The sequence below is a fragment of the Chiloscyllium plagiosum genome, unplaced genomic scaffold, assembly GCF_037043375.1.
Source record: "Chiloscyllium plagiosum isolate Xiang-an unplaced genomic scaffold, Cpla_swu_hap1 HiC_scaffold_41, whole genome shotgun sequence".
NCBI lineage: Eukaryota > Metazoa > Chordata > Chondrichthyes > Orectolobiformes > Hemiscylliidae > Chiloscyllium > Chiloscyllium plagiosum.
The window spans coordinates 500733-518167 of record NW_028270179.1 but is presented as its reverse complement, the minus strand read 5'-3'; the positions used below and the strand labels follow the sequence as shown (position 1 = coordinate 518167).

At 48.0% G+C, this 17435-nt stretch overlaps 1 protein-coding gene across 1 annotated transcript in view; it reads right to left on the bottom strand.

Annotated features, from left to right (window-relative positions):
* Positions 1-2877: 2877 nt before the first annotated feature.
* Positions 2878-17435, bottom strand: part of gjz1 (gap junction protein zeta 1) — a 109523-nt gene continuing 94965 nt past the window's right edge. Inside the window, exon 2 of the mRNA XM_087981815.1 lies at positions 2878-3751. Coding sequence (XP_087837941.1) covers positions 3038-3751 — 714 coding nt within the window. The 3' untranslated portion in view covers positions 2878-3037. The remainder of the gene's footprint in view (positions 3752-17435) is intronic.

Sequence of the window (17435 nt, the reverse complement as noted above, 5' to 3'; positions counted from 1 at the left end):
CACACACATCCACACACATATACTCACACCCACACTCACACTCACGCACCCACATACACTCACACCCACACATTCACACCCACACTCTCCCACCCACACACACTCACACCCACACACACTCACACCCACACTCACACACCCACCCACTCTCACACACATATACTCACACCCACATACAGTCACACCCACACAAACTCTCACACCCACACTCACACCTACATACTCACACACCCACACCCTCACATGCACACTCACACCCACACACACACACACACACCCACACACTCACACCCCCACACTCACACACACTCTCTCACACCCATACTCACACCCACATACTCGCACACTCACACACCCACACCCACACACACTCACACCCACACTCACACACCCACATACTCTCTCTCACACACACACTCTCACACATGCTCTCTCTCACACAAACACACACACACTCACACAAACATACACTCACACCCACGCAATCTCACACACGCACTCACACACCCACACTCACGCACCCACACTCACGCACCCACACTCACACATGATCACTCACACACACACTCTCACAGCTCCACACCCACACCCACACCCACACCCACACCCACACTCACACTCACACTCACACCCACACTCACACCCACACCCACACCCACACTCACCCACACACACAGACTCTCACCCACACACACAGACTCTCACCCACACACACACTCTCACCCACACACACACTCTCACCCACACACACACTCTCACGCCCATACTCACACCCACACTCTCTCTCACACACACACACACTCCCACACACCCACACTCTCTCTCACACACACTCACACTCCCACACACCCACACTCTCTCACACACCCACACTCTCTCTCACATACTCACACCCACACTCTCACACACGCACCCCCTAACACATACACACCCTCACAACGACACATATAAACACACACACACTCACGCACACACCCACACACACCCACACATATAAACACACACACACTCACACACTCACCCCCAACACTCACCCCCCACATACAGACACTCACACCCACACATATAAACGCACACACACTCTCACACACTCACCCCCAACACACACACACACCCACACCCACCCACCCTCACACCCACACATATAAACACACACACACTCTCGCACACTCACCCCCAACACGCACACACCTCCCCCACACACACACACCCACCCTCAAACCCACACACATAACGACACACACAAACACACTCTCACACACTCACCCCCAACACGCACAACCCCCCCCACACACATACACCCCCCCACACACATACACGCACACACACACACTCACTCATGCACACACCCTGAGCAGGTAAGTCCAAAGTTTCCCTCTCGGGCCTAGCTGAGAGTTGGCGGATTTGCCCACCCTGCGTAGGCCATCAGCCTGACCAATCGTGGAGAGGGAGCCACTATTATGGCGACCGGGCTGCGTAGGGAGCTGGAGAGAAATGACAGAACGCCTCACTTCCTGCACGCCCAGAGTTTATTCAGTTGCCGACAGAAACACCCCGCCCGAGGTCACCGAGATGGAGTCGCGACATTGTTTCCCGAACCCCCTCGGAGTTCGGGAGAAGGGGGAGCGCTCACGGGACCCGGGATCGTCCCTTCCTCTGGATATCTCCCCGGAGGCACCCTGCCCACTCCTTTCCTCCCGAACGGAGACCAGGAGCAAGGTGGGGGGGGGGGCCAGTGTGGGGAAGACGGGGCATGGGCTGTGACCCATCCTCCGGCCTGGGGGAATGGAGGGCGATTAGGGAGGGGCGCTTATTCCCATTCGCCCCCAGGGAGGTGGGCTATATGTGACCCCCTGTCCCTAGTTGCCCTCCCCAATCCTGGCAGAGAAGGGTGACGGTGGGGGGACTGGGAGTGGGAGTGTTGCTGTGCGTGGAGCCACAATGTTCCCGAGGGATGGAATCCCAGGATTCGGATCCAGACGCCCTCTCGGCGCAGGGAGGTAATTCCCAGCGGGGAAGAAGGGCAGGGTTAGGGGTGTGGGGGGGGGGGTGGGGAATCGCTCGCGGGGGTGGGGAGTGTCATTCCCGGGTTTCTGCTGTCCCTCGAGATACAAGCGCGCCGTGGGATTCGGAAGGAGCTGTCAGAGGATCGTCGGTGAGTGCCCGCGGTGCCCCCTGTAGATGGTACACTCAGCGTGGGTGGGCAGAGGGGAGGGGAGCTTTGTGGATGCACTGCCATTGAACGTCAAGGGGGATGGTTAGATTCTCTCTCAATGGGAACCCCCAGGATGTTGATAGTGGGGGGGGAGGGGGGGATTCAGTGACGGTAACACCATTGAACGTCAAGGGGGCGATGGTTAGATTCTCTCTTCTTGGCGATGGTCATAGCCTGGCGTTTGTGTGTTGCCAATGTTCCTTGTCAGCTCCGATCCTGGATGCTGTCCCCATCTTGCTGAGTTTGGGACACGGACTGCGCCAGTATCTGAGCGAGCGGCCTGTGGAGCCGAACACTGCGTAACCATTGTGCGGACCATCCCTCACTGGACCCCTTCTGACAGATGGCAGGTCATCGATGAGCCAACTGCAGGTGGTTGAGGCCTAGGACACTTCCGAAGAGCCATCCTGCAGCGCAGTGGTGGGGGGCGAGGTTAACGACCATCCCAATGACCACGGACCTCTCCCGGAGCGTCATGGGTCAGACTCTGCCCAGGCGGAGAGGTAGGCCTCATCGAGGGCCATCGTCTGTGGCCTGGTCAGGGCTCCACGAAGCCTTCCCGCTTAGGCCTCTGGCTCACAGGCCACCTGGTAATCCTGGGGGTGGAGGGAATGAGGGTTGGGAGGGTTATGGGGGGGGGGGCAACGTGAGGGAGGGGGGATATAAAGTGACAGGCCTGGTGCCCGGGGAATAGAGCGGGATGGACCAAGAGACCGGGATTTCTTCTGGTGAAATCTGGGATTGGCATCAAAATGGCCATCGGGGGAAGGGAGGGGGAGGGGGACATAGGGAGTCGGGTGGGAGGGGGCCGTGAGGGTGGACTCAGGTCAAGCAGCACCCCCTAGGGGCCAGGCAGGTGCTGGCGATATAACCCAGGGAGACAGCCACGTTGAGGAAGGAGCTGAAGGCCATGACGTAGAGCGCCCCCAACTTGTCAGAGCGGGCAGTGAGGATACAGGTCAGTGCGCCCCCTCCGGCCCCAGCGCAGGCGCCCCCTGGGGGCACGGGGCAGCGGATGGAGGCGGGCAGCACCAGGGGCAGCTGGACCTTCAGCAGGACCCCCAGGAAGGCGGACTCGAGGCCCAGCAGGGCGAGTCCGCAGGCGATGGAGGGCCAAGGTCGCGACCCCCGGGCCGAGGCTGGGGCCTGGGCCCGGCCTGAGGCCTCCTCCAGGCTCAAGCCGCCTCCGCCGCTCAGCCCGTCCGGGGCTAGGCCCGGCCTGGGGCGGGAGCCCAGCAGGTAGAGCAAGAAGACGGGCAGAAGGGCCAGCAGGAAGCTGAGGTGCCAGAAGAGGTCGACGGGGAAGCGGAAGTGGTGGTTGTAGCAGGAGTTGGCGCAGAATTCCGAGGTGGAGGCGGTAGAGAGGTTACACAGGAGGTGGGGCTGCCCGCTGCCCCAGGGGCGGTCAGCGATGAACAAAGCCAGCAGCCGAAATCCCATCAGGCCCGACCACAGAGACAGGCCCGGAACGCCCGACACACAGCTCCCAGCAACTCCAGCCAGGCGGCTCAGGCCAACCAGGTAGGCCGCGGCCATCTGTAACCGGGCCGGGGGGAGGGCGGGAAGGGGAGGGGGGGGGGGAGGGGGGGGGGGGGAGGACGGGAAGGGGGGGGGGGGGGGGAAGGAAAGTCATAGGTTAGCCGGCACGCCCACACTCACCCGCACACATTACTGTACCCTCTACCATCCCAAACCAGGAATATACCCCCGACATTACTGTACCCTCCACCATCCCAAACCAGGAATATACCCCCTACATTACTGTACCCTCTAACATCCCAAACCAGGAATATAACCCCTACATTACTGTACCCTCCACCATCCCAAACCAGGAATATACCCCCTACATTACTGTACCATCTACCATCCCAAACCAGGAATATAACCCCTTCATTACTGTACCCTCTACCATCCCAAACCAGGAATATAACCCCTACATTACTGTACCCTCTACCATCCCAAACCAGGAATATAACCCCTACATTACTGTACCCTATACCATCCCAAACCAGGAATATAACCCCTACATTACTGTACCCTCTACCATCCCAAACCAGGAATATAACCCCTACATTACTGTACCCTCTACCATCCCAAACCAGGAATATAACCCCTACATTACTGTACCCTCTACCATCCAAACCAGGAATATAACCCCTACATTACTGTACCCTCTAACATCCCAAACCAGGAATATAACCCCTACATTACTGTACCCTCCACCATCCCAAACCAGGAATATAACCGCTACATTACTGTACCCTCTACCATCCCAAACCAGGAATATAACCCCTACATTACTGTACCCTCTACCATCCCAAACCAGGATTATAACCCCTACATTACAGTACCCTCTAACATCCCAAACCAGGAATATAACCCCGACATTACTGTACCCTCTACCATCCCAAACCAGGATTATAACCCCTACATTACTGTACCCTCTACCATCCCAAACCAGGAATATAACCCCTACATTACTGTACCCTCTACCATCCCAAACCAGGAATATAACCCCTACATTACTGTACCCTCTCCCATCCCAAACCAGGAATATAACCCCTACATTACTGTACCCTCTCCCATCCCAAACCAGGAATATAACCCCTACATTACTGTACCCTCTACCATCCCAAACCAGGAATATAATCCCTACATTACTGTACCCTCTACCATCCCAAACCAGGAATATAACCCCTACATTACTGTACCCTCTACCATCCCAAACCAGGAATATAACCCCGACATTACTGTACCCTCTACCATCCCAAACCAGGATTATAACCCCTACATTACTGTACCCTCTACCATCCCAAACCAGGAATATAACCCCTACATTACTGTACCCTCTACCATCCCAAACCAGGAATATAACCCCTACATTACTGTACCCTCTACCATCCCAAACCAGGATTATAACCCCTACATTACTGTACCCTCTAACATCCCAAACCAGGAATATAACCCCTACATTACTGTACCCTCTACCATCCCAAACCAGGATTATAACCCCTACATTACTGTACCCTCTACCATCCCAAACCAGGAATATAACCCCTACATTACTGTACCCTCTACCATCCCAAACCAGGAATATAACCCCTACATTACTGTACCCACTACCATCCCAAACCAGGAATATAACCCCTACATTACTGTACCCTCTACCATCCCAAACCAGGAATATAACCCCTACATTACTGTACCCTCTACCATCCCAAACCAGGAATATTCCCCCTACATTACTGTACCCTCTACCATCCCAAAGCAGGAATATTCCCCCTACATTACTGTACCCTCTACCATCCCAAACCAGGAATATTCCCCCTACATTACTGTACCCTCTACCATCCCAAACCAGGAATATAACCCCTACATTACTGTACCCTCTACCATCCCAAACCAGGAATATAACCCCTACATTACTGTACCCTCTACCATCCCAAACCAGGAATATAACCCCTACATTACTGTACCCTCTAACATCCCAAACCAGGAATATAACCCCTACATTACTGTACCCTCTACCATCCCAAACCAGGAATATAACCCCTACATTACTGTACCCACTACCACCCCAAACCAGGAATATAACCCCTACATTACTGCACCCTCTAACATCCCAAACCAGGAATATAACCCCTACATTACTGTACCCTCTACCATCCCAAACCAGGAATATAACCCCTACATTACTGTACCCTCTACCATCCCAAATCTGGAATATAACCCCTACATTACTGTACCCTCTACCATCCCAAACCAGGAATATAACCCCTACATTACTGTACCCTCTAACATCCCAAACCAGGAATATAACCCCTACATTACTGTATCCTCTGCCATCCCAAACCAGGAATATAACCCCTACATTACTGTACCCTCTACCATCCCAAACCATGAATATAACCCCTACCTTACTGTACCCTCTACCATCCCAAACTAGGAATATAACCCCTACATTACTGTTCCCTCTACCATCCCAAACCAGGAATATAACCCCTACATTACTGTACCCTCTAACATCCCAAACCAGGAATATAACCCCTACATTACTGTACCCTCTACCATCCCAAACCAGGAATATAACCCCTACATTACTGTACCCTCTAACATCCCAAACCAGGAATATAACCCCTACATTACTGTATCCTCTGCCATCCCAAACCAGGAATAATACCCCTACATTACTGTACCCTCTACCATCCCAAACCAGGAATATAACCCCTACATTACTGTACCCTCTACCATCCCAAACCAGGAATATAACCCCTACATTACTGTACCCTCTAACATCACAAACCAGGAATATAACCCCTACATTACTGTGCCCTCTTCCATCCCAAACCAGGAATATAACCCCTACATTACTGTACCCTCTACCATCCCAAACCAGGAATATACCCCCTACATTACTGTACCCTCTACCATCCCAAACCAGGAATATAACCCCTACATTACTGTACCCTCTACCATCCCAAACCAGGAATATAACCCCTACATGACAGTACGCTCTACCATCCCAAACCAGGAATATAGCCCCTACATTACTGTACCCTCTACCATCCCAAACCCAGGAATATAACCCCTACATTACTGTACCCTCTACCATCCCAAACCAGGAATATAACCCCTACATTACTGTACCCACTACCATCCCAAACCAGGAATATAACCCCTACATTACTGCACCCTCTAACATCCCAAACCAGGAATATAACCCCTACATTACTGTACCCTGTACCATCCCAAACCAGGAATATAACCCCTACATTTCTGTACCCTCTACCATCCCAAACCAGGAATATAACCCCTACATTACTGTACCCTGTACCATTCCAAACCAGGAATATAACCCCTACATTACTGTACCCTCTACCATCCCAAACCAGGAATATAACCCCTACATTACTGTACCCTCTGCCATCCCAAACCAGGAATAATACCCCTACATTACTGTACCCTCTACCATCCCAAACCAGGAATATAACCCCTACATTACTGTACCCTCTACCATCCCAAACCAGGAATATAACCCCTACATTACTGTACCCTCTAACATCACAAACCAGGAATATAACCCCTACATTACTGTGCCCTCTTCCATCCCAAACCAGGAATATAACCCCTACATTACTGTACCCTCTACCATCCCAAACCAGGAATATAACCCCTACATTACTGTACCCTCTACCATCCCAAACCAGGAATATAACCCCTACATGACAGTACGCTCTACCATCCCAAACCAGGAATATAGCCCCTACATTACTGTACCCTCTACCATCCCAAACCCAGGAATATAACCACTACATTACTGTACCCTCTACCATCCCAAACCAGGAATATAACCCCTACATTACTGTACCCACTACCATCCCAAACCAGGAATATAACCCCTACATTACTGCACCCTCTAACATCCCAAACCAGGAATATAACCCCTACATTACTGTACCCTGTACCATCCCAAACCAGGAATATAACCCCTACATTTCTGTACCCTCTACCATCCCAAACCAGGAATATAACCCCTACATTACTGTACCCTGTACCATTCCAAACCAGGAATATAACCCCTACATTACTGTACCCTCTACCATCCCAAACCAGGAATATAACCCCTACATTACTGTACCCTCTACCATCCCAAACCAGGAATATTCCCCCTACATTACTGTACCCTCTAACATCCCAAACCAGGAATATAACCCCTACATTACTGTACCCTCTCCCATCCCAAACCAGGAATATAACCCCTACATTACTGTACCCTCTACCATCCCAAACCTGGAATATACCCCTACATTACTGTACCCTCTACCATCCCAAACCAGGAACATAGCCCCTACATTACTGTATCCTCTACCATCCCAAACCAGGAATATAACCCCTATATTACTGTACCCTCTACCATCCCAAACGAGGAATATAACCCCTACATTACTGTTCCCTCTACCATCCCAAACCAGGAATAATACCCCTCCATTACTGTACCCTCTACCATCCCAAACCAGGAATATAACCTCTACGTTACTGTACCCTCTAACATCCCAAACCAGGAATATAACCCCTACATTACTGTACCATCTACCATCCAAAACGACGAACATAACCCCTACATTACTTTACCCTCTACCATCCCAAACCAGGAATATTACCCCTACATTACTGTACCCGCCACAATCCCAAACCAGGAATATAACCCCTACATTACTGTACCCGCCACAATCCCAAACCAGGAATATAACCCCTACATTACTGTACCCTCTGCCATCCAAACGAGGAATATAACCCCTACATTACTGTACCCTCTACCATCCCAAACCAGGAATTTAACCCCTACATTACTGTACCCTCTACCATCCCAAACCATGAATATAACCCCTACATTACTGTACCCTCTACCATCCCAAACCAGGAATATAACCCCTACATTACTGTACCCTCAACCATCCCAAACCAGGAATATAACCCCTACCTCACTGTCCCCTCTACCATCCCAAACCAGGAATATAACCCCTACATTACTTTACCCTTGACCATCCAAAACGAGGAATATAACCCTTACATTACTGTCACCTCGACCATCCCAAACCAGGAATATACCCCTACATTACTGTACCCTCTACCATCCCAAACCAGGAACATAGCTCCTACATTACTGTACCCTCTACCATCCCATACCAGGAATTTAACCCCTACATTACTGTACCCTCTACCATCCCAAACCATGAATATAACCCCTACATTACTGTACCCTCTACCATCATAAACCAGGAATATAACCCCTACATTACTGTACCCTCAACTATCCCAAACCAGGAATATAACCCCTACCTCACTGTCCCCTCTACCATCCCAAACCAGGAATATAACCCCTACATTACTTTACCCTTGACCATCCAAAACGAGGAATATAACCCTTACATTACTGTCACCTCGACCATCCCAAACCAGGAATATACCCCTACATTACTGTACCCTCTACCATCCCAAACCAGGAATATACCCCCTACATTACTGTACCCTCTACCATCCAAACCAGGAATATAACCCCTACATTACTGTACCCTCTACCATCCCAAACCAGGAATATAACCCCTACATTACTGTACCCTCTACCATCCCAAACCAGGAATATACCCCCTACATTACTGTACCCTCTACCATCCAAACCAGGAATATAACCCCTACATTACTGTACCCTCTACCATCCCAAACCAGGAATATACCCCCTACATTACTGTACCCTCTACCATCCCAAACCAGGAATATAACCCCTACATTACTGTACCCTCTACCATCCCAAACCAGGAATATACCCCCTACATTACTGTACCCTCTACCATCCAACACCAGGAATATAACCCCTACATTACTGTACCCTCTACCATCCAAACGAGGAATATAACCCCTACATTACTGTACCCTCTACCATCCCAAACCAGCAATATAACCCCTACATTACTGTACCCTCTACCATCCCAAACCAGGAATATACCCTCTACATTACTGTACCCTTGACCATCGCAAACCAGGAATATAACCCCTACATTACTGTACCCTCTACAATTTCAAACCAGGAATATAACCCCTACATTACTGTACCCTCTATCATCCCAAACCAGGAATATAACCCCTACATTTCTGTACCCACTACCATCCCAAACCAGGAATATAACCCCTACATTTCTGTACCCACTACCATCCCAAACCAGGAATATAACCCCTACATTACTGTACCCTCTACCATCCCAAACCAGGAATATAACCCCTACATTACTGTACACACTACCATCCCAAACGAGGAATATAACCCCTACATTACTGTACCATCTACCATCCCAAACCAGGAATATAACCCCTACATTTCTGTACCCTCTCCCATCCCAAACCAGGAATATAACCCCTACATTACTGTACCCTCTACCATCCCAAACCAGGAATATAACCCCTACATTACTGTACCCTCTACCATCTCGAACCAGGAATATAACCCCTACATTATTGAACACTCTACCATCCCAGACCAGGAATATAACCCCTACATTACTGGACCCTCGACCATCCCAAACCAGGAATATAACCCCTACATTACTGTACCCTCTACCATCCCAAACCAGGAATATAACCCCTACATTACTTTACACTCTACCATCCCAAACCAGGAATATTACCCCTACATTACTGTACCCTCTACCATCCCAAACCAGGAATATAACCCCTACATTACTGTACCCTCTACCATCCCAAACCAGGAATATAACCCCTACATTACTTTACCCTCTACCATCCCAAACCTGGAATATAACCCCTACATTACTGTACCCGTGACCATCCAAAACGAGGAATATAACCCCTACATTACTGTACCCTCTACCATCCCAAACCAGGAATATAACCCCTACATTACTGTACCCTCTACCATCCCAAACCAGGAATATAACCGCTACATTACTGTACCCTTGACCATCCCAAACCAGGAATATAGCCCCTACATGACTGTACCCTCTACCATCCCAAACCAGGAATATAACCCCTACATTACTGTACCCTCTACCATCCCAAACCAGGAATATAACCCCTACATTACTGTACCCTCTACCATCCCAAACCAGGAATATAACCCCAACATTACTGTACCCTCTACCATCCCAAACCAGGAATATAAGCCCTACATTACTGTTCCCTCTACCATCCCAAACCAGGAATATAACCCCGACATTATAGTATCAACGACCATCCCAAACCAGGAATATAACCCCTACATTACACGACCCTCTACCATCCCAAACCACTAATATAACCCCTACATTACTGTACCCTCTACCATTTCAAACCAGGAATATAACCCCTACATTACTGTACCCTCTACCATCCCAAACCAGGAATATAACCCCTACATTACAGTATCCACTACCATCCCAAACCAGGAATATAACCCCTACATTACTGTACCCTCGACCATCCCAAACCAGGAATATAACCCCTACATTACTGTACCCTCTACCATCTCAAACCAGGAATATAACCCCTACATTACTGTACCCTCTACCATCCCAAACCAGGAATATACCCCCTACATTACTGTACCCTCTACCATCCCAAACCAGGAATATAACCCCTACATTACTGTACCCTCTACCATCCCAAACCTGGAATATACCCCCTACATTACTGTACCCTCTACCATCCCAAACCAGGAATATAACCCCTACATTACTGTACCCTCTAACATCCCAAACCAGGAATATACCCCCTACATTACTGTTCCCTCAACCATCCCAAACCAGGAATATACCCCCTACATTACTGTTCCCTCAACCATCCCAAACCAGGAATATAACCCCTACATTACTGTACCCTCTAACATCCCAAACCAGGAATATAACCCCTACATTACTGTACCAACTACCATCCCAAACCAAGAATATAACCCCTACATTACTATACCCTCTACCATCCCAAACCAGGAATATAACCCCTACATTACTGTACCCTCTACCATCCCAAACCAGGAATATAACCCCTACATTACTGTACCCTCTAACATCCCAAACCAGGAATATAACCCCTATATTACTGTACCCTCTACCATCCCAAACCAGGAATATAACCCCTACATGACTGTACCCTCTCCCATCCCAAACCAGGAATATAGCCCCTTCATTACTGTACCCTCTACCATCCCAAACCAGGAATATAACCCCTACATTACTGTACCCTCTACCATCCCTAACCAGGAATATACCCCCTACATTACTGTACCCTCTACCTTCCAAACGAGGAATATAACCCCTACATTACTGTACCCTCTACCATCCCAAACCAGGAATATACCCTCTACATTACTGTACCCTCTACCATCCAAACGAGGAATATAACCCCTTCATTTCTGTACCCTATACCATCCCAAACCAGGGATATAACCCCTACATTACTGTACCCTCTACCATCCCAAACCAGGAATATACCTCCTACATTACTGTACCCTCTACCATCCCAAACCAGGAATATAACCCCTACATTACTGTACCCTCTACCATCGCAAACCAGGAATATACCCCCTACATTACTGTACCCTCTACCATCCAAACCAGGAATATAACCCCTACATTACTGTACCCTCTAACATCCAAACCAGGAATATAACCGCTTCATTACTGTACCCTCTACCATCCCAAACCAGGAATATACCCCCTACATTACTGTACCCTCTACCATCCCAAACCAGGAATATAACCCCTACATTACTGTACCCTCTCCCATCCCAAACCAGGAATATACCCCCTACATTACTGTACCCTCTACCATCCAAACGAGGAATATAACCCCTACATTACTGTACCCTCTACCATCCCAAACCAGCAATATAACCCCTACATTACTGTACCCTCTACCATCCCAAACCAGGAATATACCCTCTACATTACTGTACCCTTGACCATCGCAAACCAGGAATATAACCCCTACATTACTGTACCCTCTACAATTTCAAACCAGGAATATAACCCCTACATTACTGTACCCTCTATCATCCCAAACCAGGAATATAACCCCTACATTTCTGTACCCACTACCATCCCAAACCAGGAATATAACCCCTACATTTCTGTACCCACTACCATCCCAAACCAGGAATATAACCCCTACATTACTGTACCCTCTACCATCCCAAACCAGGAATATAACCCCTACATTACTGTACCCTCTACCATCCCAAACCAGGAATATAACCCCTACATTACTGTACCCTCTACCATCCCAAACCAGGAATATAACCCCTACATTACTGTACCCTCTACCATCCCAAACCAGGAATATAACCCCTACATTACTGTACCCTCTACCATCTCGAACCAGGAATATAACCCCTACATTATTGAACACTCTACCATCCCAGACCAGGAATATAACCCCTACATTACTGTACCCTCTACCATCCCAAACCAGGAATATAACCCTTACATTACTGTACCCTCTACCATCCCAAACCAGGAATATAACCCCTACATTACTATACCCTCTACCATCCCAAACCAGGAATATTACCCCTACATTACTGTACCCTCTACCATCCCAAACCAGGAATATAACCCCTACATTACTGTACCCTCTACCATCCCAAACCAGGAATATAACCCCTACATTACTTTACCCTCTACCATCCCAAACCAGGAATATTACCCCTACATTACTGTACCCTCTACCATCCCAAACCAGGAATATAACCCCTACATTACTGTACCCTCTACCATCCCAAACCAGGAATATAACCCCTACATTACTTTACCCTCTACCATCCCAAACCTGGAATATAACCGCTACATTACTGTACCCTCTACCATCCCAAACCAGGAATATAACCCCTACATTACTGTACCCTCTACCATCCCAAACCAGGAATATAACCGCTACATTATTGTACCCTTGACCAACCCAAACCAGGAATATAGCCCCTACATGACTGTACCCTCTACCATCCCAAACCAGGAATATAACCCCTACATTACTGTACCCTCTACCATCCCAAACCAGGAATATAACCCCTACATTTCTGTACCCTCTAACATCCCAAACCAGGAATATACCCCCTACATTACTGTACCCTCTAACATCCTAAAGCAGGAATATAACCCGTACATTACTGTACCCTGTACCATTCCAAACCAGGAATATAACCCCAACATTACTGTACCCTCTACCATCCCAAACCAGGAATATAAGCCCTACATTACTGTTCCCTCTACCATCCCAAACCAGGAATATAACCCCGACATTACAGTATCAACGACCATCCCAAACCAGGAATATAACCCCTACATTACACGACCCTCTACCATCCCAAACCACTAATATAACCCCTACATTACTGTACCCTCTACCATTTCAAACCAGGAATATAACCCTTACATTACTGTACCCTCTACCATCCCAAACCAGGAATATAACCCCTACATTACAGTATCCACTACCATCCCAAACCAGGAATATAACCCCTACATTACTGTACCCTCGACCATCCCAAACCAGGAATATAACCCCTACATTACTGTACCCTCTACCATCTCAAACCAGGAATATAACCCCTACATTACTGTACCCTCTACCATCCCAAACCAGGAATATACCCCCTACATTACTGTACCCTCTACCATCCCAAACCAGGAATATAACCCCTACATTATTGTACCCTCTACCATCCCAAACCTGCAATATACCCCCTTCATTACTGTACCCTCTACCATCCCAAACCAGGAATATAACCCCTACATTACTGTACCCTCTAACATCCCAAACCAGGAATATACCCCCTACATTACTGTTCCCTCAACCATCCCAAACCAGGAATATACCCCCTACATTACTGTACCCTCTAACATCCCAAACCAGGAATATAACCCCTACATTACTGTACCAACTACCATCCCAAACCAGGAATATAACCCCTACATTACTGTACCCTCTACCATCCCAAACCAGGAATATAACCCCTACATTACTGTACCCTCTACCATCCCAAACCAGGGATATAACCCCTACATTACTGTACCCTCTAACATCCCAAACCAGGAATATAACCCCTATATTACTGTACCCTCTACCATCCCAAACCAGGAATATAACCCCTACATGACTGTACCCTCTCCCATCCCAAACCAGGAATATAGCCCCTTCATTACTGTACCCTCTACCATCCCAAACCAGGAATATAACCCCTACATTACTGTACCCTCTACCATCCCTAACCAGGAATATACCCCCTACATTACTGTACCCTCTACCATCCAAACGAGGAATATAACCACTACATTACTGTACCCTCTACCATCCCAAACCAGGAATATACCCTCTACATTACTGTACCCTCTACCATCCAAACGAGGAATATAACCCCTACATTTCTGTACCCTATACCATCCCAAACCAGGGATATAACCCCTACATTACTGTACCCTCTACCATCTCAAACCAGGAATATAACCCCTACATTACTGTACCCTCTACCATCCCAAACCAGGAATATACCTCCTACATTACTGTACCCTCTACCATCTCAAACCAGGAATATAACCCCTACATTACTGTACCCTCTACCATCCCAAACCAGGAATATACCTCCTACATTACTGTACCCTCTACCATCCCAAGCCAGGAATATAACCCCTACATTACTGTACCCTCTACCATCCAAACGAGGAATATAACCCCTACATTACTGTACCCTCTACCATCCCAAACCAGGAATATAACCCCTACATTACTGTACCCTCTACCATCCCAAACCAGGAATATTCCCCCTACATTACTGTACCCTCTACCATCCCAAACCAGGAATATAACCCCTACATTCCTGTACCCTCTACCATCCCAAACCAGGAATATAACCCCTACTTTACTGTAACCTCTACCATCCCAAACCAGGAATATAACCCCTACATTACTGTACCCTCTACCATCCCAAACCAGGAATATAACCCCGACATTACTGTACCCACTACCATCCCAAACCAGGAATATAACCCTTACATTACTGTACCCACTACCATCCCACACCAGGAATAATACCCCTACATTACTGTACCCTCTACCATCCCAAACCAGGAATATAACCCCTACTTTACTGTACCCTCTACCATCCCAAACCAGGAATATAACCCCTACATTCCTGTACCCTCTACCATCCCAAACCAGGAATATAACCCCTACTTTACTGTACCCTCTACCATCCCAAACCAGGAATATAACCCCTACATTACTGTACCCTCTACCATCCCAAACCAGGAATATAACCCCTACTTTACTGTACCCTCTACCATCCCAAACCAGGAATATAACCCCTACATTCCTGTACCCTCTACCATCCCAAACCAGGAATATAACCCCTACTTTACTGTACCCTCTACCATCCCAAACCAGGAATATAACCCTTACATTACTGTACCCACTACCATCCCAAACCAGGAATATAACCCCTACATTCCTGTACCCTCTACCATCCCAAACCAGGAATATAACCCCTACTTTACTGTACCCTCTACCATCCCAAACCAGGAATATAACCCCTACATTACTGTACCCTCTACCATCCCAAACCAGGAATATAACCCCGACATTACTGTACCCACTACCATCCCAAACCAGGAATATAACCCTTACATTACTGTACCCACTACCATCCCAAACCAGGAATATAACCCCTACATTACTGTACCCTCTCCGATCCCAAACCATGAATATAACCCCTACATTACTGTACCCTCTACCATCCCAAACCAGGAATAGGACCCCTACATTACTTTACCCTCTACCATCGCACACCAGGAATAATACCCCTACATTACTGTACCCTCTCCCATCCCAAACCATGAATATAACCCCTACATTACTGTACCCTCTACCATCCCAAACCAGGAATATAACCCCTACATTACTGTACCCTCTATCATCCCAAACCAGGAATATAACCCCTACATTACTGTACCCTCTAACATCCCAAACCAGGAATATAACCCCTACATTACTGTACCCTCTAACATCCTAAACCATGAATATAACCCCTACATTACTGTACCCTATACCATCCCAAACCAGGAATATAACCCCTACATTACTGTACCCTCTAACATCCCAAACCATGAATATAACCCCTACATTACTGTACCCTCTACCATCCCATACCAGGAATATAACCCCTACATTACTGTACCCTCTACCATCCCAAACCAGGAATATAACCCCTACATTACTGTACCCTCTATCATCCCAAACCAGGAATATAACCCCTACATTACTGTACCCTCTAACATCCCAAACCAGGAATATAACCCCTACATTACTGTACGCTCTACCATCGCAAACCAGGAATATAACCCCTACATTATTGTACCCTCTACCATCCCAAACCAGGAATATAACCCCTACATTACTGTACCCTCTACCATCCCAAACCAGGAATATAACCCCTACATTACTGTACCCTCTACCATCCCAAACCAGGAATATAACCCCTACATTACTGTACCCTCTACCATCCCAAACCAGGAATATAACCCCTACATTACTGTTCCCTCTACCATCCCAAACCAGGAATATAACCCCTACATTACTGTACCCTATACCATCCCAAACCAGGAATATAACCCCTACATTACTGTACCCTCTACCATCCCAAACCAGGAATATAACCCCTACATTACTGTTCCCTCTACCATCC